This window comes from Andrographis paniculata, unplaced genomic scaffold, assembly GCF_009805555.1.
Source record: "Andrographis paniculata isolate CXL003 unplaced genomic scaffold, ASM980555v1 Contig57END, whole genome shotgun sequence".
Taxonomy (NCBI): Eukaryota; Viridiplantae; Streptophyta; class Magnoliopsida; order Lamiales; family Acanthaceae; genus Andrographis; species Andrographis paniculata.
Genome location: NW_026137592.1, coordinates 1,339,677 through 1,364,468, shown reverse-complemented (window position 1 = coordinate 1,364,468; position 24,792 = coordinate 1,339,677). Strand labels below are relative to the sequence as shown.

Sequence of the window (24,792 nt, the reverse complement as noted above, 5' to 3'; positions counted from 1 at the left end):
GCAATTTATCAATTTCTTTATTCAGTAAATATGAATTTATACGCTAATAAAATAGATAGACTCCACTGGGGATCGAACCCAGAATCTCTGGTTCCGTAGACCAGCACCTTATCCATTGGGCCATGGAATCCTGCATGATTAATTTAGGAAATTGTACAATATATTATATATATTATCTTAAGTTGACAGCCAAAAAATATGTGCAATACATACATAAAGAAGCATAGTATACTCCCTTTGTTTTTAAAAATTGTACTTATATTTAATTTTTATTTGTCTTTTAAAGTTGTTTTATGATTTTTTATTTAGTAAAAAATTGAAGACAAAGTTAAGATTATAACATTATAAGTATTTTGCATGGATGCATGCCGGTGCGGACCACCAAGTTAAATAAATGACACGTGCGACTTCTCCTTGAACGATCGTTTATATCACAAATATTAATTTTGGTGGGAACCCGTAGCCCACTATTCGAAAGTGCATACTGGGTAAACCCCCGGCGAACCTAATACTCTGCAAACTAGACTCGACGAGAATATTAATTTTGGTTCTATATGATACTTCATCCCGTTTGATTGTAATTTTAAAAATAAAAATTTTACTCAATGTTTTGAAATATTTAATAAGAAATTTGAACAATTTTATTTATATCAATAAAATCCATTCGACAATAGACCATGTCCAAAAATGCTCATTTCAAATTATGTTTGTGAGAAATCAATCCTATTTTTAGTATAAATTACAAATGATAAAAATAGTCTAATATTTACAAATTCTCTGTATATTTATTTTATATAAAAGTATTTTTATTTTTATTATATATAAGATAAATTAAAAAATAATTGTAGTAAAGATTCAATTTTATAGCAAATTTGGAGTTAATTAAAAATGGCTTCGACACTGTAAATATAACAACAGGGTTGGGAGCCAAAAAGATGAGGTCAGCGTCATGGTCCCAGCGGCATCGACCACAAATATATTCCTAAAAAAGAAATTGAAAAAGGGTAAGCTATATCCATCTTTACTTTATTGACGATAGCCCGCAAGAACGAACGAGTCTTGATTGATTACGCAAGCATTTGTTGTTTGAAAGTGGGAATTGAATCCGGAATGATCGAATTGGGGTGCAGAATTGGCATCATCATTGTTGCAATCGGTGATTGGATGACTGGCCTCGTTAATGGATCACATCCTAATTGCACTGCACGTCACATGTTCGACGAATTGCCCAAGAGAGAAATGCCATGGTTCGAGTGGGAAATGGGACAGCTTTTTGTAATCCTTCTCAATTGGATAGACTCGAAGGTGGGTTCACATCGCTCCAATTTTATTCTTATTTTTTTATGTGGCGCCGGACATTTGTTTAGTCGAAAGTGTTCATCATTGAAACGGATAGAATGCATAAAATATTTCAAGTAGAGAAAAGCAGACAACCGATGGGGTGATACTGGCAAAGTTATGACCTGCTTAATTTGGATCCACGTCAACACTTTTTTTTAATCGTTTTCGTCATTAATTATTTCAGGGTTTTTTGTTTTCCGAATCATGCAACTTAATTCAGAATATGCGAAGAAATATGTAGTAGATACATGACTACTGGAGTCACCCCTTGCCAAGTCTTCTCTCTCTCTCTCTCTCCCTCTCTCTATATATATTTATTTATTTTCTTTTTTTACCCTTTTGTTCTTCTTTCCTTTTAATTACGTATGTTGTCTGCTGGGAATGATTGGAATCTGAATCAAAGTGCATATTCCTTCTGGGTTGCTTGTATATACCCCTCTTTGTTTCGAGGTGTTTTGATTTGAGCGATTTCTTGATGGGAGATAGAGAGAGCTGTAGCAGCCAGCAGTCTGAGTGGTCGCCGGTTCAGAGCCGGAAAAGAAGGCAGAAGATTGAAGTTTATCATGAAGTATTATATAAATTGAAGGAATTGGAGGTTGAAGAGGCTGCCGAGCCAGGGTTTGAAGATGAATTGTGGGCTCATTTTAGCATGCTTACTCTTCGGTAAATTTATTCTAATCTTCAATTTTCCTGAAATTCATTGACTAGGTTTCATCTTTGCACTTAATTTATTTCAAGAAAAACAAAAATCGTGGTTCTTTTATAGATGTAGGAAGATGGGAGAGAAGAAAAGGTTTATGTTGAGATTTGGGTTCATAATCGGACAAGAATTTCAGTGAATGATGACATGAAGTAAAGATTGAAGCTTTTTTGTTGTTGACTAATTTTCCACCATGTTAATAGGACCATCAAATGTCGAGGAGCTGAAATTTGACCTCTTCTGTTTATGCTCTGAACAATTGGTTTGGCTGTGCGGACATATGTCATTTTATTTTTCGGAAAAAAAAAAAAAAAGGATTTCAATGTAGCTACTGAAAAAGGGTAAATAAAGACAGGGAACATGAAGAAGTATAACATTTAGTGAACTTCTGAAACTCTCATTTAATTGGAGATGAGGTTATTGCTTTGCCTGTAGTTCATTTAATGGAATGTAATGTCATTATTTATCCTGGTTCTGTAGTTATGCTCTGGATGTTAATCCCGAACGGGCTGAGGATGTCCTGATGCACAAGAAATTGTTGAACATGGCGCGTGATCCTCTTACCAGACCTGCTGTTGATGTCCGCCTTGTACAGGTATATCGAACAGGCTGAGGATGTCCTGATGCACATTAATCTTTTAGTCTTCTGGTGAAATTAAATTTTAGCACTCTTTAGATCTAGAGGGATCACCAATCACCATATTTGCTTCCCCGAATACTGTTTGCAGTACATTGGTTATATATGTTTTTTGTCATACTGAAATATCTGTAAGATAACTCTGCATCATTAGTTTCTTGATTTCAGTTGACATTTTTGCACATCGAATGTTTTAATTGACAAACTTTGGATTCATAGTTTGTAATTACTGCAGTTTCGTCCCACCAGTGATGGAAGTTCAAGCAATTCTGTTCATTCAAGCTTCACTAAAGGGGAGTATGCTCTCCAGCAAGATAGGCGCGTATTTACATCAAATATCAACTGAAATGTTGTTTGTCTTTCACAAAGTAGTAATGTACTTATCAGAGTTTGGAATTTTTAATCAAGATCCCTCGTTTGTCTTTACAGGCTTCACCCACCACCGGCATTTGGTTTGTCATCTCATGTTGAACTTGCCTTCGAAGGAAATGCATCTGAAGCTCAAGATGGGAACAGGTCTGTGTGTAGGGAATCAAACTTTTTGGGGTAATATTTTGAAAGGTTTGAACTAATTTTAATTTTTCAATTTTTCCTGTGTTACCTGTTTGTGAGTTATTTTTGAATGATTTTATGATTCAATTGAATTTTTTTGTCATATAACCATTTTTTTCCAGGCCGTTGTATGAAATAACCATTTCAACCAAAGACAAGCCCAAGCTCCTTAGTGAGGTATTGGCTCTACTTTCCAGAGTTTCTAATAAAATGCATCTATAATTGACATTTTTCATTTCCATATGTGTCATTATATTGATAAAGTGATGCAGATCACAATTTTGTAGATATGATAGCATTCTGTTGTGGAGTATGAACTGATTCGGTAATTGTTGGTCGAATTAAATGTAAACAAATTTAGAATTATACACCTCTCTTATGGCTCGAGCTTTTTTGGTTAGGCGTTCGTGCTGTGAATGTCATGGTATTCGTGTATGGAAGTTCTATGTTAAATCCATCCTAACCATTTATGCGTATTCATATTATTAAAGCTTTAGGTAAAGAATGAATGCCTAGACGTGAGGGAGCGTGTGAAAGATAATATATACATATATATATATATATATATAGTAGCACAGCTTCCTAACAAGTTACTGATTATATTGTCATTTTCTTCCTTGTGCAATGAAATTCACTTGTAATAGCTGTTCCATTGCTTTGATCTCCGCCTTTTTGATAGAACTTGATTGTATTATAATTTTCTGCTCGAATCAATGTGAAGTTACAACTAACTTCTACAGATAATGAGTGGGAATTTTTTTGGTTGAGTTTCAGTTGACTTGCTTGATGTCAGAGATCGGGTTGAACATTCAGGAAGCTCATGCTTTTTGCACGATTGATGGTTACTCCTTGGACGTCTTTGTTGTTGGTAGTTGGGAAAAGGTACTCTGTTATTATACTCTCTCACTCCTCGAGTTGCTGTGATTTGTTGATTCATCTTCTACTTACAAATTCTTAGGGGATCGATCATCTCAGAAACATCCTCGTGAGGGAAATTTCGAATGTTCAGGTACCGAATTCATACACATATTCATATTCTAACGTAATTTTATATATTATATATCCGAATCATTACAAGATTTTCCTATAGAAACATCTGGGCATCAAACATGAGCCACTGTCCATTGACGAGAAGAGCCCAAATTGTTTCGCGTTACCGCCAAGCCGTGTGGAAATTCCTTTCGACGGGAGCGATGTATGGGAAATTGACGCTGATTTATTGAATTTGGAGTATAAGATTGCTGAAGGGACGAACGGAGACATGTGAGTTTTATTCGAAATACTTTTGGTTCGGTTCGAGTTCTCAATTTTGAAATAAACACAGGTATAAAGGTATGTTCCGTAGTCAAGATGTGGCTGTTAAAATTTTCAAGACCGAAAACCTTAATGTAGACATGCAACGAGAATTCACTCAAGAAGTCATCATCTTGAGGTTACCTAAGACGCTCGAGCTTTTTGATTAAATTTCTGAACCTATACGTCTTATTTAGTAAAGCCTTCGATTTATTTTTGCTGTTCAGGAAAATTCGGCACAAAAATGTTGTGCAATTTATTGGCGCGTGTACTAGACCACCTCTCGTATGCATCGTTACGGGTAACCATGACGTCCCTCTTGATTCTGTTATTCAAGTACACGCACGTGTATGTATATATATATATATATATATGTTGTTTTTTCAGAATTTATGTCTGGGGGAAGTGTATACGATTTCCTGCACAAAAAGAAGGGGGTTTTTAAGCTTCCGGCCATATTGAAGGTGGCGATCGACGTTTCTAAGGGGATGAGTTACTTACATCAGAATGATATAATTCACAGGGACTTGAAAGCCGCGAATCTTCTTATGGACGAGAATGAAGTAAGGGTTGAAGAGAATGTCTGAACTTGTTTCACAATTCTATGTTGTCTTTGTTTTGAGCCCCGAGAGGTTGTCCCGTATAGGTAGTTAAAATTGCTGACTTTGGTGTTGCTCGAGTGAAATCACAGTCTGGAGTTATGACAGCCGAAACGGGAACCTATCGATGGATGGCTCCGGAGGTATACTTGTCTTTTTTTCTTACCATTATGTATATACACATTATGCTAATTTTTCCATTGTCTTTAAGGTTATCGAGCACAGACCGTACAACCATAAAGCCGATGTGTTCAGCTTCGGAATTGTACTTTGGGAGCTTTTAACCGGAAAGGTTTGTTCTAATATGCATTTTAGCCCGCGCTATTTCTTATTACATTTGGGAAATTATTGGCGCCGTTTATTCGTTTTGACCTTTTCTTACATCATCGACAGATTCCCTACGCAAACTTGACCCCGTTGCAGGCAGCCGTAGGCGTAGTCCAGAAGGTATGTGAATAATATGTCCCGTTTGTCTTATGTTTTTTCGACAAATGTTGTCTTAATGTGTGGTCTTACGTTGTCCTTTCTTCGAAAGGGGCTAAGGCCGGCAATACCAAGACACACTCACCCAATGTTTGCAGAACTGCTCGAAAAGTGTTGGCAGCGAGAACCTTCTTTAAGGCCCGAGTTTTATGAAATTGTCGAGATCTTACAATCCATGACCGCCAAGGTATGATCCGTAAAAGAATCTCATCACATATATATACTTTTGAAAGTTTCATCGGTACTTATCAACAGTAACTTTATTACAAAAGTAAGTTTATCTCGGCACAGATGTTGGAAGACGATAGGGCTGTAAAGAAGCGAAACTTGGGAGAGCGATATCATCAGCTCCCCGGCGAATGGCAAATTAAGCGTGAACAAATTGACGGCGACAATGTATAAAGGTACCGTGTTTGGACATAGAGCGCTACGGTTATTCTAACCGTTTTAACCTCTAACCGATAAAATGTATAATTCGAGCTGAATTTATAACTGACTATGTGCAAGATTGTACAGTATCCATCGGTCCACAGTCGAGGCTTTTTTGTATTTAATAAAATTATCTAGGTTGTGTGTGTCTTTTTTTTTTTCTTTTATCTTGCAATTTATTTTTATTTAAAATATGATATTTAATATTGAAATTTTGTATTTCTGACAATAATTCAAATGCGAGGGAGTGACCCCCAAAAGGCAAGTGGGTTAAATGGGTCGGTTCGGGTCGGGCTGAGCTAATCAGGTCCAGTCTATCGGACTTTATCAATTTTTGGGCCGATTTGGGCTGAGTTATAATTATGTTGAATTTATATTTTTGAAGCTTAGTCCAATATTGGATAGGGCATCGGATGGGCGGGTTAAGCCCAACTAATGTACTAGTTTTAAAATTATTTGAAAAATAAAATTACAAATAAATTCTGTTTTTTTTTTTTCTCTAATTTCATCAAAAATCAAATAAATAGATAATAAAATTTTTATTTAATAAAAAAAATTATATTTTACAAAATAATTTTTTATTTAATATAAATAAATAAAAGTATATATATGATTAATGTAAATTAGTTTATAAAATAATATATAAGATGTTAAAAATACATAAATACTAAAAAAAAATTATAAGTAAATTTACGTAAAGAGATATTTAAAAAAATATATATTTAAATCATAACATTACACTCCAACTACCAAATATACGTGTTAGAATAATATTGTATGCTGGTCACCCTTATACGTTAAATAAAAGCAGTAGTAGTGTATAAATATTTATTGAACTGTGTAACATATTTTATTGAAATGCGTAACATAAAAATAAATTATATTTTTATCTTAGAAAAAGCGTTCACCTATTTCCGCTTTCATTCACGTGCCAAAGCCTAACACAGTATTTATTGTCTAACAAAAAGACTAATATAATATATAAAATACAATAAATTAAAATAAATTAGAACTAACTGCACTGGTAACGAGGAAACAAAACAAATATTACAATCGTACGCGCCGGTCGCCGCCACAAAAGGCGGCGGTCCGTGGTGGCGCCAGCCCCGGCCGCCGCCAATTGTGGACAGCTGGCCTGGCTGGGAATGTCGTCCAACTCATCAATTAAGGTGTATTTGTTCCGTAGCATTTTATTTGGTATGTCCAAAATTATTTGTAATATTTTTAAAATAAAAAATAATTAATTTTATTTAATTTTTATTTCACATTTTAATTTATGTTAAAAATATTAAATTAAATATTTATTTTTTATTTTATATTATATTAAAATTAATATTATATTCAAAATATCACATCAACACATATTTATATTATATTATATAGTTCAAATTTTTATTATTTAAATATCAACTGAAAATACAATTTTTCAAAAAAAACAAACCCTACCTAAAAAAACGCGGAGGTCTGTAAGTGCATTCAACCTACGAACAGGATAATGACACGTGGACCCCTGTCGTTTTACGACAGTCTACCACTCACCATCTACGTTGGTGCTTTTAGGCACGGCTGTCTGTCTCGATCCTTCCCCATACGCCACTTTGGTTGCTGCTATAATCATATTGCTATACCACCTTTCATTTATTTATTTTTAAATAAATTTATTAAATAAAATAAAATAATAACAATAAAAATGGGCAATGTGAATAATGGACCAAAAACTGACTTCTCTTTTTCTCTCTCACCTCCATTATTTATAATCCCCATGTCACATTCTGTTTTATTTTGCTCACATTTTCTGGGTTCACTGAATGCACGTATTGTTTTGAATATTTATTAATAAAATAATAAAATATAAATATGTTAGATTATTATTTTATATATATTTTTTAGTATAGATATTTATATATAAATATAAATAAATTAAATAAAAATAGTATAATAATTAACTTTAAATATAATAATTTCGTGCATAGCACAATTTAAGCGCTAATTTTTGGTATTGTGGTATTTATTTGCAACTTATTAATTACAGGTCGATTTTAGCGATTCATTTTAAATAGTTTGGATTGATTTATTAAAGGAGTTAGGCTTTTAACATTTACTCTAGAATTTTTGGTTTATCACAACAAATATTAAATATTTTATTACATCAATTATTTATTTTTAATTTAAAATATTATATTGAAATTTTATTATTTGTCTAACAATGTAGTAACATTTAATTTTTTACTATTACCGTAGCATCCCAATATTTCAAGACATATATAAACCCTTACTCATTCATTTATTTATGTAGAGATAAGATCTCAATTTTTGTAATAATATTTATTGTATTGATGGTCTAATATCTATCTGATTTATTTCTCTTTCTAAATGCGGGAATTAATTAAAAATAATTTATATTCAAATTAGTTATCATATATATAATACAATTATTTGTTTCATTTAATTAAAATTAAATATTAAATATAATTTTTTATTTAAATAATATTATTTTTGTAACCTCTCATTTACTTTTGTATTCTATTTGAATATTAATTATTATATAAAAATATAATATAAATTAAAAAATAATAAAAATATTTTTATTAATATTTTATAATATTATTATAATAATATTTATATTAAAAATTATATAAATATTTTTAATATTAAATATAATATCGTAAAAAAAATAAATAAGATCTTTTGAACTGAATAAAAATTTTAAGAAAATGAAATTTAAATTGAAACGGTGAAAATAATACGTACATATTATTATTACAGCAATTTTTCGAAAAATAAAAAGACAAATCCTGACAGATTTGATTAGGGGCCCTACAATGTGAACGTTAGAATTACTGTAAGAAACGCACCTGGCCGAACGCGTACACCCAACGACGATCAACAGCCGTTGATCCTTCAACATCTGGACGGCTAAGATCTTCGCAGCAGTTTCGTTTTTAACCTTAGCTTTTGTATGTGTTTCCGTGACTGACTCTGCGCAGCAACAGCTCAGCTTCACCGTCGCTGTTGTTTATTTATCTTCTCAAAACTCCTTTTTCTTCCATTAATTAATTAAACCACACTCTGCAAAGTGCAAACCCTTCTGCTAATCGAAGCAACAGAAAGTGCAATTAATCGGTCACATTGACATATATAAACCTCAATTTGGAGGTTCCGATCGTCATTTCCATGGAAACGCTGCGCAGATCCTTCAAAGCTCCGCAATCGTCTCACCAGAGCGAAGAAGAGTACCAGATTTTGCTAACTCCGGCCATGGCGGCGCCGCCTTCGTCCTCCGTCGCCATCGCGTCCGCTTCCCCCGATCGAGACGCCGGCGGTGGCGGTGGAGGAAGCAGTAGCACCGCCGCGGCGAACAATGTGTGGAGAGACTCCAGCTACGATTTCTCAAACGACGCCGTTATGAGAGCCGCCGCTAACTCCAAGGAATTCGACATCGAAGCGTCGGAATCGCCGTTATCTCGTCAATCGCCGTTATCTAGGGTTTTGGAGAGTCCGAGAGACGTTCGCGTCTCGTTCCACGAGAGTGTCGAGACGGCGACGAACCGCCGGTCGTCGTCCAATGCCGAGCAGGAGGAGGTCGTGGTTTGCAGCTCGAACAATTCCTTCCGCCGGAAATCCAGTCTGATGCGCACCAAAACCAAGTCGAGGCTACTCGACCCGCCGGAGGATAATGACCGGAAATCTCAGCCCCAAACGCAGAAATTCCCCAAATCTCAGCTCCTAGGGAAAGGCGCCAGCGAAATCGACGACGACGATCCATTTCTTGAAGACGATTTACCGGAGGAGTACAAGCGATTGAAGTTCAGCGCTCTGTCAATCATCCAACTACTGAGCTTGATTCTGATTATCGCCGCCTTAATCTGCAGTCTTACCATCAACGCACTGAGAAAGCGGACGCTCTTCAGCATGGAGCTCTGGAAATGGGAATTAATGGTGCTGGTACTCATCTCCGGCAGATTGGTTTCCGGTTGGGGAATTAGGGTTGTAGTTTTCCTAATCGAGCGCAACTTTCTTCTTCGTAAACGAGTTCTATACTTCGTGTACGGATTAAGGAACGCAGTACAGAATTGCGTATGGCTGGCATTAGTTCTAATCGCTTGGCAGAGCATCTTCGACGAGAGAGTCGAGAAGGCGACGAACAACCGGAATATTCTGCCATATGTGACCAAAATTTGGGTGTGCTTATTGGTGGGAACATTGATATGGCTGGTGAAGACATTGCTGGTTAAGGTTTTAGCCTCGTCGTTTCACGTGAGCACCTTCTTCGACAGGATTCAGGAATCGCTGTTCAATCAGTATGTCATCGAGACTCTCTCAGGTCCGCCATTGTTGGAGATTGAGCGCGAGCAGGAAGAAGAAGACAGAGTGATGATCGAGGTTCAGAAGCTTCAGAATGCCGGGGCGACTATCCCGGCTGATCTCAAAGCTAGCATACTCCCGAAGAGCGGAAGAATGATCGGCGGCACTCCGAGGAAGAGCGCAATGTCGCCGGGAGTTAAGAGTCCGATGTTCTCTAAATTGATGTCGAAGAAGGAAGAGGAGAACGCCATCACCATTGATCATTTGCATCGACTGAATCAGAAGAATATATCAGCTTGGAACATGAAGAGACTGATGAACATTGTTCGGAATGGGGTGCTCTCCACTCTTGATGAGAAGATACAGGGCTCGACCGAGGAAGACGAGGCTATGGTGCAGATCACCAGCGAGAAACAGGCGAAGGCAGCTGCCCGGAAAATCTTCAACAATGTCGCCAAGCCGGGGTCGAAGTAAGTCCTATTTGTCGATCATGATCTTTACTTTAGTGTTCTTACATAATGTTTGCCTGCAATGTAAGTTAATGTTATGATCTTATGATTAGGTACATTTACCAAGAGGATTTAATGCGATTTATGCGCGCCGACGAGGTTTCGAAGACAATGAGTCTCTTCGAAGATGGAGGAAATGATCAAAAGGGAATCAGCAAGCGCGCCCTTAAGAATTGGGTGGTAAGCCGAATGATCGATTCCATTACATTTCATCATAAAAGGTTCGATCGATGTTAGAATATTTTGTGTAATAACGAATTTCGATTATACGATCGTGGCAGGTCAATGTATTTAGGGAACGGAGAGCTCTAGCGTTGTCACTAAACGACACGAAGACAGCCGTAAACAAACTGCACCAAATGCTGAACGTGTTGGTGGGAATCGTCATCGTCGTAATCTCGCTTCTCATACTCAAAGTTGCGACCACACACTTCTTCATCTTCCTCAGCTCCCAGATCCTTTTGGTCGTGTTCATGTTCGGAAACACCTGCAAGACTACATTCGAAGCTATCATCTTTTTATTCGTCATGCATCCGTTCGACGTTGGCGATCGAATTGAAGTCGATGGAGTTCAGGTAATTACTCGAATTCACGACGTAGTCTTAATTTCCGCATCCCTATTTACTTATTTATATAACGTCTTCCGAATGCAATCCAGATGATCGTCGAAGAGATGAATATACTCACCACAGTTCTCCTCAAGTTCGACAACCACAAAATTTATTACCCAAACAGCGTTCTATCGACAAAGCCCATCAACAACTACTACCGTAGCCCCGACATGGGCGACACCATCGAATTCTGCATACACATTTCGACTCCCGTCGAGAAGATCGCGCTAATGAAGGAAAGGATCACGAAGTACGTCACAATCAGCTATTCGATTTCAACGGAAATTCCGATTTCCCTTCTTCCTATATATGTGTATTTAACACCGATATGTGTAATTTGCAGGTATATCGAAAATCGGAGCGACCACTGGTACCCGGCACCGATGATAGTGATACGAGACGTGGAGGACATGAACCGGCTGAAATTCTCGGTGTGGCCTTCGCACCGGATGAATTTTCAGGACATGGGCGAGAGGTTTGTCCGGAGAGCTCTGCTGGTCGAGGAAATGGTGAGAATATTCCGGGAGCTCGATATCGAGTACCGCCTGCTTCCGGTCGACGTCAATGTCCGCAACATGCCGGCTTTAACTTCCAGCCGGATGCCTTCCAACTGGACTACCTGTGCCTCTTGAGGTTAGCTAGTTTAGCAGATGATGAATGTAATAGAACAGAATGTTTTGTACTGTTTAAGGTTTCTGTTATGTCGACGGTTCGTTTTTGTACAATTCTCTGTGGTTAGACTTAAAAATTGAGGTAATTATCGTATTTATAGGGGAACTGTTTGTATTTTTGTACATTTCTTTTTGTTAAGGTCGTTGTAATAGTTGTTTGTGAGGCCCGGCCCGATAGAATTGCAGGCTGGGAATTGGACACGTACTAGTAATTGGGGCTTTAAATAATAGGAAGGAGAATGCAATCATTTCTTCTTTCCACCTAATCCTCAACTGTAAGATTCGGCTATGGCTGCTCCTCCGGTGAAATTGTACGGACCTCCGATGTCCACCGCCGTCGCCAGAGTTCTGGCGTGTCTTCACGAGAAGGAGGTTCAGTTTCAACTCGTGCCTCTTGACATGAGCAAAGGCGAGCACAAGATGCCTGACTACCTCAAACTTCAGGTTTGCTAATTTATTATATATATATTTTGGCGAATATTTAGATTCGAGCATTTAGAAGACGATTGAGGTTGTATTTGTTAATTTCTGTTTGTCGGTGGTTGTTATTTGAGGATAGCCTTTCGGACAAGTGCCAGCATTTGAAGACGGGAGCATCACTCTGTTCGGTAAGATTTTCGACTTCTCGTTCTTCAATTGCTAACGAAGATTGTAGTTAAGCGAAACTGCTCGTACTTTTGATGTGCTGTGGCAAACGAACAATCTAGGGTTCTAGAAATTTCATAATCGAACTATGCAAAATTTTACTCCAATTATTTACTGTCTGCTGCGATTAATGTTCTAAAACAGAATCCAGGGCAATATCAAGATATGTATGTGAGAAATATGCATCTCAAGGGAACAAGTCTCTATTCGGGACAAATCCTCTGGAGAAAGCTTCCATTGATCAATGGCTGGAGGCCGAAGGGCATAACTTCCACCCGCCGAGCGCCTTCCTCATCCTCCGGCTACTGTATGCGCCAATGCTGAAGCTGAGTCAGGATGAGAATGCGATGAAGGAGAATCAAGAGAAGCTGGAGAAAGTGCTCGATGTGTACGAGAAGAGGCTCGGGGAGTGTCGATTCTTGGCGGGGGATGAATTCACATTGGCTGATCTTTCTCACCTGCCCAACATACACTACTTGGTGAACAATGCCAAGAAAGAGGAGCTTTTTTCATCGAGGAAGAATGTGTGGCGGTGGTGGGGGGAGATCTCTGGCCGGGAGTCGTGGAAGAAAGTGCTCGAAAAGATCGACGAAGGTCTTGCTCTTAGGCGTTGATCTGTTGATGTTGGAAATGATATGTAATGTGTGGTTTTGTTGGTGTGCTTGTTAAATCTTGGACTTGTTTGCTTCTTTCTTGTGATTCAATCGAGTGGTTGAATTTTATGTGTGTAATAAAGCACTAATGCCAACAAATACTTGAGCTCGTTCAGCTCGCATAACGCTCTGATCCCGTGTTATCAGTATAAAAAAGTGCTCTCATATTGAACAAAGTATTGCATATGTTGTCTATATATAAATGATTGATAGGCGTAGACACTCACCTAAATACACTAAATGGCCCGTTTAAGGGTGTTTCTTCTTTCAAAAACGATTATAAGACATGGGATGCTTGAACACAACTTCTATGGATACTTAAACATTTTGTATGATCATTGTATCTAGAAAACCTTAGCACACAAAAATGAACATACAGAAAACAAACATTGAGACGACGAATTTCCATCAAGACAGAAGAGCATGGTGTTGACAAAACAAAAAATTGGTCCGGCTTACACGAGAGATAAAATGCTATTCTGAAGATATAACACGGACCTTTTACGACAGATTGGGGAAGCGATTCGATTACTCTACCATCCCGTTGCCCTCTGTTTGTTCTTGGGTGACCTTGACCTTGATCTTCGGCAATGTGAGCGAGGGGTCTTGTTGAAGTGCAGCCGGGGCTTTGACCATGTGGATGCTCTGCTCCAGTTCCTTCGTTGCCTCTCTCAGCAACTGAGCCTTCTTTCCCTTCATCCTGTTGAAGTTGAATGCATCGAAAAAAAAAAAAACAGATTTTAAGTGGAAATTTGTAAAGGGGTGGTTATTAAGTAATGTAATAATTTGGGAACAAAGATGAACCTCTTTGCATGGTGTCTAGCCTCCCTATCAACTCTGACTTTATCAATTTTCTTGATGGCCTTGAGTGTGTTCTCTGTAACATTCCTGTCGTATCTTTCTGGCCTGTTTCGTTTTCTTTCAAACTCGAATGTTGAATCCTTCGGATATTGATGGAAAAGGAAGATAGGTTTAAAGAAAGCACAGAAGCAAGTTATAGAAAAAATAGTGCAGATAGGACTCACTTGGGTCATATCTTTCCCATGCAATCGCCTGTATGCCTTTGTCCATTTTACTTTGCGAGGATTACGTTTCATCTTAAAGTTTTTGTGGCATTTGGAACGGCAAAACCTGAAGATCTGTGATACAACATTGAGGAGGTCATCACTTGATATACACATGGTGATATACAATGTCAATAACCTAGAGCAGTAACTTTGATCATTTCCACCAAATCAATCCAGGGGAATTCAGGAAATCGCAAAATAGCAAGAATAAATTGATGACCACATGTCTATCGATTATAGAATCTCAACAAAGTAACGAAGAACAATTTCGTCCACAACATAAACACGAGCGCAATATATATCATAAGGTCAGAAAAAAAAAAAAAAAAAAACTAATAAAAGCTGTCCTAGAAGCATCAAAGTGTGGGGCAAAAATACATGATCAATTTTCTCTAATCTTTCATACGGAAAGCTTATGTTCATTGGTTTTTTCCAGATTGCAGCATCCAGCAATCAGCTTGACAAAGTCGAACTGATTCATGTCATATGTAAACGAATCATATTTTGAAAAGACTTCTTGTAATGTAATTCAACCGAGCAATTTAACTCATAGGCTAGATATATATCCATATGGTGATTCCTACAATCCTTAAATCCTTTTACATAAAACTTCACATATGAATCCACAGAAACCATGTGGCGACAAGGAACTCTAAAATAAAACAAATAAAAAGTATCATAAGAAAAAGCTGTCACCTTAGCATCATTACGAACATATTGTATCCCATGCCCTGGGTACACAGTAGACGAACAGAACCAGCACTTCTCCAACCTCATCTCTTATCTGCAAAGGCAACACCAATGTTGAATTCAAACAACAGCCTTCAACACGCCAAACAGACCGAACAACGCCAAAAATCAATCCAGACTCCGATCAACCGTGAAGAGACAGTTCTCCTCTAACTTTAGCAACAAACATCATATATAAACAAAAAGACAGACAGACATACGGATTACAATATTAATAATTTCAACCAATTTGCATAATCTCCCAACAAACGACAACTGCTGCCGCAGCAGAGAAATCGGGACCAACATATGTAAAATTAAACCACTCGACTTCAATCATACCAAAGAAAAACACCAACTTCAACACTTCACGGAAAGAATGACCAGACATAAATGGAGATCGTTCGGAGAACAACGTACCTCTAATCGGGAAAGAAGACGACTCAGACTGACGAAGAGTTTAGCTAGGGTTTTATGATATACGCCTTTTTTCTTAATGGGCCATATTGGGCCTACAATAATTCTTGCCTCGTTAAATAGTATGGGCCTATTGGCCCAATTAGATTAAGACATTTAAACAGGCCTCTTCTGGACCTCGTCATTAATGGGCCTGAACATGACTGGCCATTTTGGGTCGGATATATAAATTAAATTTTGCCGATTTGAATTTTCAGTTGGAGAAGATGAAAGGTTGGAGATTCCAATTCAGTGAGAGTTGAAATCGAATCTGTGATAGGTCGCTAGATGGATGCATCGATCGATGGTACGGAGGCGGAGGAGGCTGGTACGAGCGCCGGTGCCGCCGCGCCGGAGTACAACAGCAGCAGCATGAAGAAAGCTAGATTACAATCGACGCTGGCGGCGCTTCTTTCTGATCCAGTTCTCGCCGACGTTCCGAAGAAGCCGTCGCTATCAGATGTGGAGACTCTCATCAACCTAGAGCTCGGAAGTGCTATGCGTATCACCGTTCTTAAATTGGACGGAACATCATTCGGTAATGCGGTTTTTTGGCATTTCAACGAACACATTATAGTCAATATCTAAATGTGCTTGGATTCTGGTCTGTTATCTATTATTTATAATTTCCGGTGGTGTAGAGGTAGCGATTTTGAACTCTGCAACGGTAAAGGACTTGAAATTAGCAATTAAGAAGAAAGTGAATGATATGGAAGAGTCGAGTATGGGCCACCGCCACATTTCTTGGTATGCTGCTACAGCTGATACTTCCATGGAATAATTTTGAAACATTTCAGCTTGAAATTTGAGAAATGTTTCTTACTGGATCTTCAGGAACCACGTGTGGGCAAACTTTTGCCTTTGGTATCATAACGAGAAGCTTCTTGATGACAGTTCTCCAGTTCAGGATTATGGTGTGAGGAACAATTCTCAGGTATTTCAGATTCAATCAATTCCTATGATAAGGCTTATATCTAGCTCAAGTAATTCTACAAATGCAATGAGGATAGATGATATCTAAGTTAAATCATCCTCTGCAGCTTATCCGAGGATCTCTCATTTTAATCCGAATGTAATCATCTCATGCAACAAAGTTTCATAGCATATTGGCACATAGGAGCAATTTGGCATGATAGTCTAGCAATCATAGTAAATAATTTGTCGAATTAGCTATCTTTTCACTTACGAACATTTCATAGGCGCGAATTCTCTGAATCCTCTGCAGGTGCAGTTCATTCCATACGTCGTCTCTAGATCCTCCGGTAAGCATTCTAGGAGGAGAAAGCATCGGTTCTTTCACGGTCTCAACAGAAAAGCTTGAGCAGGAATCGGCGCTCTTCTCAATCTGTTCTGGTAATTCATCATTAGCTACTAATAGTCATAGCCCTTTAACCGACATGATAAATACACATGTTTACTTCTTTCGCGGGAAAGCTTTAATTTTAAGTAATCAGCATGGCTCATTCGCATTCATTCATCGATGCATATCGTTTTAGTACTAATACTCTGTCTTAGGTTTGTTCGAGAGCCAATAATAACATAGAAAAACGGTAGTTTATGCGAACCAAAGCATTCGAAGAAAGAAAAAACGAAGAAACAAAAAATAAAAACTCTTCTTTAGAAGAAGAAGGAAGAAAGCAAGCCATGGCTGTCTAGTTGTTTAACCCCATCGATCGATCTTTTCTTTTCGACTTTCCCTCGATGATCATCAAGACATCAATTATTGTTCTGTTGCTTCATACTCTGTTTCTCCTTGTACTCCTTCATTTCCCTCTGGTACCTCTCCTTGTCCTTCACCCCAAACTCTTGATACACCTGCAAAACGACATCGAACCCACCCGTATATCATATCGATTGATCGATATTTATCGAATTAGTTGCGATAGAAAGCTGTAAGAACTCACCTCCCTTTCTTGAGGGGTGAGATTGTTCCAGGATTGCCCGATCATCTTCGTGAACTCCCTCTCCCTGTTCGGGTACTCAGATTTGAGCGAAGAATGCTTCTCGGCAAAGTAGAAGTTGTAGCCACTCCTGTTGGGCTTCGGGCGATCTGGGTCGCCTCCCTTTCTTCTTCTTGAATGTCGACTGCCCTGATTAGGCTTCCAGCACGGCACTCCGGCATTGCTCAGCTGATTAGGGCTCGGCATCGATGCGCCCGGGTGGTAGAGCACGCCGGTCAGAGTCTCGTCGTTTTCGAGCTGGACCGAGACGAGGTAGCCGTACTCGAATTTGCCATGGATAGTCCCTGAAGCTTGGAAAGAATGCTCTGCAAGAAGATACTGTGTCAATTACACGTAATAGCAGCAACTGCAGATTCCGACGATACAATAACGATTGCGGATTGTGATGTTACTAAAAGAAAAAGTTACATGTGACAGTAAATTTGTGTGAAGAAAATATTTACACATGCCAAAAAAGAAGGAAATTTTAACAAAAATTTGTTTTCTTTAATGTTTTTGAATGAGCCCATAATTTGGAAGGGTCACGAAAAGTTCCAACCTTAATTTCATCTGTTGATGTGAGTGTTGGAAAATCGAAATCAAAATTAAATTTATATTCGTGGTCCTTATTGATTACCCGAAACTACATCCACATCATACAAAATATATAAACCACATTGCAAAAAGAAATACATATATATATATATATATAAAAAACCAAAATCAAAATATAAGAAGGTGTTTGTTTGTGGTAGAGGAATTTAATTAAATTAAGTGAAAAAAAAAAGAAAAAAAAAAGGTGAGTGTGTGTGTGGTTGGTATTCCCTCACCCTTCATATGTAAGTATTTATTTAATTATTATCATCAATTTAGTTGCAGGTTAGCAGTGAGCTGAGTCGAATTAATTAATGGCTGTCGTCCTTCTTGTTCATTAGTATTACTATTAATTATATTTTGAAAGGTCCAATGTTTTCTACCTCCGGACAATATCCACCCGTACGATCGACTGATGTATTTCCCATCTCATGTATAGTATTAATTAATTAATTAAGAGAATATAGTAGAAGAGTACCTGCAGAATGAGAAAGAGAATGGGGTTGGGATTTGTAGCAGAGATGGTGTTCGTAGGCATAGAGAAGAGTGAGATAATGCTTCCTGAGAGCGTAGGAAGCACTTGTGGTTGTGGGAGACAGCTCCAACACTTTGCTTATTTCTCTCCATTTCTTCTCCATCACAACCTGCAACATTTTCATATCAGTAATTAATTATCAGTACAGTATTCAAGAAGAAGAAGAAGAAGAAGAAGAAGGAGAAGAAGAGGAGGGTGGGTGGGTAGGGTTGCCTTGTTGTAGCCCCCTCGTTTAGTCACTTCCACATACAGTACATGAAGATTCAGCTCCTTGCCCCCGATCACAGGAGGAATCCTACACACACACACATATATATATATATGTATATATATCTGATTAATTGATAATTTTAGGGTTTTATATATACGAATGAGGATACGTACAGGAATTTGGAGCCTCGGGAGGAGTGGAAGCTATGGAGGGTGGTGAAGAAGAGAGATGGATTCTTGACGACCTCGTCGTGAGTCGGAGGAGGAGGTGGTCCGCCGTTGGCGTTCGGCGCCGGAATAGTTGCAGTCGTCGTCTTCTCAGGTGAGGATGGCATCATGGAATAATAACTGGAAGGAGAATTAGAGAAGTGAGTCAAAGTAAGAAGGAAGTACGTAGCAATGAAGTGGTTGGCGGGCAAAGCTGAGTAAATATGTATATATGCTGTTAGAGAAAGAGAGAGAGAAACAAAACAGACAGAGAGAAGGTAAGACTCAGACTCAGACTCACAACCCTATTAATGACAAAACTGATACTACTATCCCTAGCTAGCTACTATACGTTAGTAGTAGGCACTAACAAAATATATATTCTTCTCTACCCTACTCTACTACTATATGTCAAACCAGGTCAACAAAAATTAGAATATTTGTGAAAATTTAGTACCAACTTAAAAAATGAAAAGATAATTAATGTAATAAAATTAAAGCAGTGACAATAAGTGTCAAAGAAGTATAATTGTTAAACGTTAATTTGTTGCTCTACTAAAATTAATACATAATTTGTCCCTATTTTCTATTTTCGTTCGTCCCGCATAACTTGTCCTTTCTATTTTTGAAAATATAATTATGCACTTTAATCGCATTTTAAATTTTAAATTTTATAATTTTTTTAATTTTAATTAAACTATTTACTTATCTTAATCTTAATCTATAATTATTTTTACTAAATAATAATTATTTTTACTAATACACCTCTTTATTACTTACTAATTATACTTTACCTAGATTTCCATGTCTACGTTAATACACATGTATTACATGGGACGGATGGAGTAATTGATAAATTTAACCACCTGTTAAAAAAGAAAATGAAATTAAATTTAGTACTTCTATTTACTAGGAAGAGTATGATTAGTAAATAATTAAAAATATATTAGTAAAAATAGTTATAAATTAAGATTAAGATAATTCATTATTAAAATTAAAAAATATATAAAAAATTAAAATAAAATTATTGTATAATTTTTTTTAAAAAAAAATGATAAAATAAATAGGTAAACAAAAATGAATGATAGATGGAACTGAGAAAAAATCACCACCCTATTTTTTATTGTTTCAAAACAAAAAGACTTAGACAGATAGCACATAGAGACACTAGTGCTGCTGCATCTTCTTCAACTATCTATCTTACCAACCAACATTCATTAATTCCCTCTGCAAATCTCAAGGTTTCTCTCTCTCTCTCACATCACATCCACGGCCCACACCCCCACAACCCTCCTCTCTCTCTCTCTCTCTCTCTCTAGACATATATATAAATATATATCTGTATGTATAACCTAATTCTGATCTGATGTGATGTTAAGAGAAGGATACAAAGAAGGCATAGGCAAGCATAACAGATTCATCAATTCACAGAACTGCAGATATATATATATATGTATATATAAATGTGATACTTACATCAATCAAACTTCGTTATATATAGGCGTAGATGTGTATATATATCATTCATTCATTCATTCAGCTTTTCTGCTCAGGTGCTCAGATAAGATCGCTGCCATTGATTCCAATTCCATTGCTACCTGCACCTGCAATTCTACCCTCCTGGATTCACCACTCTTCCTTTTTTACTATTTTCAATACTTAGTATTACAAAATAATAATAATAATAATAATCGAAGCAAAAATAAAATTTATTCCTCGAAACCTTTTTGAATCCCCCAAAAACCCTAAAGCAAGAGGTTGATGGTGATACAATACATACATATATATATATATATGAAAAAGAAAGAGGCACATATATAGGAGAGAATAATTTAAAACAATTATTATGATGCAAAATTAATTACCATATGTTAGAATTAGTTAGTATATATTTATGATTGGTTGTGTAAATTTAATATGTTAATGACTATGATTCCTTTATTTTTATTGTTCTAATTATTATATTTACAAATAAAAAATATTTATTTTATAACCATTTCCGACGTTAGACATGTATTATATTGTTACCTATGCGCGTCGAATATAATATTTTTTAATGAATTTTCTTGACGTATATAAATACAATTTTTGAATTTTTGTCAATAAATTTATTTTCGACAACATGAATATGCCAAGTTAATAATATTTCCGCTACCGACACAATTAAAGCGCGCGATAATTATTACCAACTCGATAGGTTGCCATATATGAAAAATTGAATGAGCCCGCCGCAATAATATATTAATTTTTTTTATTTAATTTTGATTAATTAGTTTGTTGTTATTAAATGTAATTAGTCCGACCGAACAATAAAGATTGTGTTTTTGACCGCATTTGAGGCTAGAAACATATTTTCGTTTCAACACGGGTTTGTTATTTCAAATGTATTTTTGTTTTATTTTTACATGAATTCATTGTATGTGATTAATTAATCAAATCATTTGTGTTGGGGACTCCTGTATGTTAGAAAAAAATAATTAATGACGTTGTATCTTTGACAGTTTAAAATTTTAAGTAAAACGATCATTTTGATCATTTCATAGCCACAACTTCTTATGCTAGGTGTGTTGTTTTTATAAATTTTGTTTAAGCATTTTTCATTCTTTAATTTTTTTTTTCTATATAGAAATATTAATTGATTTTAAAAAATATATAAAAAATAATTATATAAAATTATAATTTAGTAACTCTTACGGACTCTAATAATTAAGTTTATTTTATCACTAAATAGATCTAATTGAATATTAAATCATGATATATTTGTGTTGATTTGATAAGTATTTTTATAAAGACTTATGAAACCTTTTCTTTGTAACTCGAACAAAAAAAACATCCACAATTAAGTTATATTTTGGGTTCCAAAGCCCATTTTCAAATTGAAACCACAAAAAATGGGCCGAAATACATGCTTTGTTAAAGACTATCTTTTTTATAACATGAAAATTCGCAAACTAGGCTCGAATCATATCTTATAAGACAAGGTTTAGAGGCGTCTGAAAAATGGAAATCGCAAACTAGGCTCAAATCATATATGACAGTCAAGATCCAGAGGCATCGGAGAATGAAAACTGCAAATTACTAGGCCTGAATCATATCTGACATACAAGATCTAAAGATGTCGGAAGCATGCATTATGTGTGACAGAGAATATCCTAATGAACAAGAATTTAAACTTATGACTTCAGTCATGAGACCTCTATGCTATCAAGTCATTTTTTACGGGACTAAAGACTACTTATTTTATTTAACGAAATAGTGGTTTGATCTTAAATTGAAAAAATATATGACAAAAAAAAAAAAAAAACTAATGTGTTTGGTATTTGTTCAAATTTAAGTTGGAAGTTGGATTCTAGGAGATTTATTTAATTAATTATTTAATTTATAATTAAATAATATAAAAAAAATTAAAATTAAAATATGTACTTAAATCCCTTCAAAATTACTATATACAATATGGATATTATTTTATTGAAAAAAATATATATATACTATAAATGAATAAAAAATATTTATCTTTATTTATGATTAATATAAAATTAGTTTTATTATAAAAAAATGCCTTGGATATATAAAATATTAAAGAGAGAAATAAAATGAGAAAACTTTAAGTAATACTAATGTAATGTACTGTTTAGAAAGGAAATTAAGAAGTGTGTTTGTTTTGTGAGATCATTGGAAATATATATATATATATGAGGTATAGAAAATTGTATAGGATATATAAAAATAATGAATACGTATATTGTATTTATTTATTTGAAAAACATGTAGAAAAAAAAATAAGTGAAAAAACAAAAGCATAGTTCCTTAATAATATAAGGAATAATAATTAATTTGTCACACAACTAGTAAATGTGAATTTATTTTTGGCCATTTGCCTATTTGATATAGCACCCCAATCCTCACTCGTTCCAAATGACAGCAATTCCCATATTATAATCTTTTACTTCTTTAAAAAATTACTTCAATAAAACCCTATCCCGAATCATTATTTTTATTATTTAAATTAAAAAAGCAACGTCATTTGAACCTTCAAATATTATTATCAATTGGCCCACAAAGTATTCATCATCACACATATGGCCCAGAATTAACAAAAAGAAAAGTATATTGGGCCGTGGAGGCCCAATTAAAAAAGCCCATTAGTGATATTCGCATGTAATAAGAAAGTAGTCATTATTTTTATCTGTATATACGTACACAATCAATGCAGAAATAAACTGGAGGCCCATCTTCTTCCCAGATCCAGACGTGGCATTGACTGCCTGCACCCCCTACCCTCCATTTGTCCCTTTCCCACAGATATATCTTAAATTCCAAGAAGATTCCCAAGAATATTCCTTCCTCTAATACTGTACATAACCATACATTTGCGTATTTGCATAATCCTAGGAAGGAAGGAAGGAAGGAATTACACATTCCCTCAAATCTCAATCCTCATTACCTTCTTAATCTTATCAACTACCTTTATCAATTTCAAATCCCCACCATTATCCATTCCAATTTCCTCCCCTCCCTCTATTCTATATAACCATCATCCCTTCCATAATACAACTTCACATATTCACACACAATTACACATTCTTTAATATAACGTACCTTCAGCCAGCCATGGAAGTACTCGACCAAGAACAGCTACAGCTCATCAGAAAGCTTGAGATCTTCAAAATTCAGGGGACGGACAAGACAGGCCGTCCGATCCTCCGGATCATCGGAAAACTCTTCCCAGGTACTCTTTGTTGCAGAGTATTAATATCAATTCAATTGATTTTGATTTTAATCTCCCTCCAGCCATAGCCATGTTTCTAATCTTGTCTGTTTGATTCGCAGCCGTGAGTGTCTCTGCGCTGAAGAAATTCCTGGAAGATGAGATTTTTCCGGTGCTGGAATCCCGGCCCTTCGCGGTGGTGTATGTTCACACAGGGGTTAGAAGCTCCGACGACTTCCCCGGAATATCTGCTTTCAAGTCCTTATACGACGCCGTTCCGGCCAAGGTTAGGGATAATCTGGAGGCACTTTATTTCCTGCACCCGGGCCTCCAGTCCCGGATCTTCCTTGCCACATTCGGCCGTGTCCTTTTCTCCGGGTAAGCATTTTTTTTTTTTTTTACAGAGTTTCGAATTTCTGAAGGGATCGACTAAAGGGATATATTTTTATTTTGGGTTGGATTGAAACAGGCTGTATGGAAAGGTGAGGTACGTGAGCAGATTGGAGTTCCTGTGGACTGAGGTGAGGAGGAAGGGAGTGGAGATCCCGGACTTCGTGTACGAGTACGATGAGGAGATGATGGAGAGCCGTACGATCGTCGATTACGGAATGGAGAGTGATCATCCCAGAATTATCCATCAAGCTCCAGTCTTTGACTGTGGAGTTCACACATACTCCACCAGATGTATTGCCTGATCAAGCTGCATAGAGGTGATAAAAAATCAAGAAAAGGCTGAAAAAATAAATAGGGATTAGAAAGTAAGTGTAGGATCTGTATAGCATAGAACTTAGAAACTAGGATTTTGGAATTATGATTAGTCTTTTTCATATCCTAATTTACAAATCCAGTGTGTGTTTGTGTTACTTGAATGAATTGAAATGTCATTGGTTTAGCTATCAGTGTTTGGACCCTTTTGGG

At 36.4% G+C, this 24,792-nt stretch overlaps 8 protein-coding genes and 1 non-coding gene across 10 annotated transcripts; 6 read left to right on the top strand and 3 right to left on the bottom strand.

Annotated features, from left to right (window-relative positions):
- Positions 1 to 57: 57 nt before the first annotated feature.
- TRNAR-ACG (transfer RNA arginine (anticodon ACG)) lies at positions 58 to 130 on the bottom strand. The gene has a single exon. It is a non-coding gene; the product is annotated as a tRNA-Arg (tRNA).
- Positions 131 to 943: 813 nt separating this feature from the next.
- Positions 944 to 1,636, top strand: LOC127257497 (uncharacterized). The gene is made up of 3 exons (XM_051283952.1): positions 944 to 1,004; positions 1,094 to 1,305; positions 1,526 to 1,636. The coding sequence occupies exons 1-3, from the start codon at positions 950 to 952 to the stop codon at positions 1,580 to 1,582; spliced, it is 324 nt and encodes a 107-aa protein (XP_051139909.1). The 5' UTR covers positions 944 to 949; the 3' UTR covers positions 1,583 to 1,636.
- On the top strand, positions 1,619 to 6,192 carry LOC127257494 (serine/threonine-protein kinase STY46-like). 2 transcript variants are annotated; one of them, XM_051283949.1, is made up of 16 exons: positions 1,619 to 2,004; positions 2,522 to 2,636; positions 2,914 to 2,996; positions 3,108 to 3,194; positions 3,353 to 3,407; positions 4,005 to 4,112; positions 4,189 to 4,239; positions 4,321 to 4,493; positions 4,555 to 4,662; positions 4,751 to 4,824; positions 4,911 to 5,086; positions 5,170 to 5,265; positions 5,334 to 5,414; positions 5,516 to 5,569; positions 5,658 to 5,792; positions 5,897 to 6,192. In XM_051283949.1, exons 1-16 carry the CDS (start codon positions 1,817 to 1,819, stop codon positions 6,005 to 6,007), a joined length of 1,695 nt encoding a protein of 564 aa, XP_051139906.1. In that variant the 5' UTR covers positions 1,619 to 1,816; the 3' UTR covers positions 6,008 to 6,192. The 2 variants fall into 2 exon arrangements, with proteins under 2 accessions (XP_051139906.1, XP_051139905.1); XM_051283948.1 differs by having other exon boundaries at positions 3,108 to 3,224.
- A 2,879-nt stretch (positions 6,193 to 9,071) lies between these two features.
- Positions 9,072 to 12,184, top strand: LOC127257493 (mechanosensitive ion channel protein 8-like). Its single transcript, XM_051283947.1, has 5 exons — positions 9,072 to 10,809; positions 10,902 to 11,028; positions 11,130 to 11,423; positions 11,507 to 11,709; positions 11,803 to 12,184. The coding sequence occupies exons 1-5, from the start codon at positions 9,209 to 9,211 to the stop codon at positions 12,089 to 12,091; spliced, it is 2,514 nt and encodes an 837-aa protein (XP_051139904.1). The 5' UTR covers positions 9,072 to 9,208; the 3' UTR covers positions 12,092 to 12,184.
- Positions 12,185 to 12,264: 80 nt separating this feature from the next.
- On the top strand, positions 12,265 to 13,553 carry LOC127257495 (glutathione S-transferase PARB-like). Its single transcript, XM_051283950.1, has 3 exons — positions 12,265 to 12,574; positions 12,690 to 12,738; positions 12,920 to 13,553. Exons 1-3 carry the CDS (start codon positions 12,419 to 12,421, stop codon positions 13,387 to 13,389), a joined length of 675 nt encoding a protein of 224 aa, XP_051139907.1. The 5' UTR covers positions 12,265 to 12,418; the 3' UTR covers positions 13,390 to 13,553.
- On the bottom strand, positions 13,295 to 15,681 carry LOC127257496 (probable ribosome biogenesis protein RLP24). Its single transcript, XM_051283951.1, has 5 exons — positions 15,645 to 15,681; positions 15,192 to 15,279; positions 14,454 to 14,567; positions 14,233 to 14,369; positions 13,295 to 14,128 (listed from the first exon to the last, which is right to left on the bottom strand). The coding sequence occupies exons 2-5, from the start codon at positions 15,270 to 15,272 to the stop codon at positions 13,957 to 13,959; spliced, it is 504 nt and encodes a 167-aa protein (XP_051139908.1). The 5' UTR covers positions 15,273 to 15,279; positions 15,645 to 15,681; the 3' UTR covers positions 13,295 to 13,956.
- A 225-nt stretch (positions 15,682 to 15,906) lies between these two features.
- Positions 15,907 to 17,947, top strand: LOC127256841 (U11/U12 small nuclear ribonucleoprotein 25 kDa protein). The gene is made up of 4 exons (XM_051283058.1): positions 15,907 to 16,218; positions 16,322 to 16,427; positions 16,515 to 16,614; positions 16,906 to 17,947. Exons 1-4 carry the CDS (start codon positions 15,969 to 15,971, stop codon positions 16,999 to 17,001), a joined length of 552 nt encoding a protein of 183 aa, XP_051139015.1. The 5' UTR covers positions 15,907 to 15,968; the 3' UTR covers positions 17,002 to 17,947.
- LOC127256840 (high mobility group B protein 9) lies at positions 17,150 to 19,500 on the bottom strand. Its single transcript, XM_051283057.1, has 5 exons — positions 19,134 to 19,500; positions 18,963 to 19,044; positions 18,693 to 18,858; positions 17,585 to 17,946; positions 17,150 to 17,495 (listed from the first exon to the last, which is right to left on the bottom strand). Exons 1-5 carry the CDS (start codon positions 19,295 to 19,297, stop codon positions 17,397 to 17,399), a joined length of 873 nt encoding a protein of 290 aa, XP_051139014.1. The 5' UTR covers positions 19,298 to 19,500; the 3' UTR covers positions 17,150 to 17,396.
- A 4,055-nt stretch (positions 19,501 to 23,555) lies between these two features.
- Positions 23,556 to 24,766, top strand: LOC127257064 (uncharacterized). The gene is made up of 3 exons (XM_051283345.1): positions 23,556 to 23,895; positions 23,997 to 24,252; positions 24,344 to 24,766. The coding sequence occupies exons 1-3, from the start codon at positions 23,778 to 23,780 to the stop codon at positions 24,567 to 24,569; spliced, it is 600 nt and encodes a 199-aa protein (XP_051139302.1). The 5' UTR covers positions 23,556 to 23,777; the 3' UTR covers positions 24,570 to 24,766.
- Positions 24,767 to 24,792: the final 26 nt, after the last annotated feature.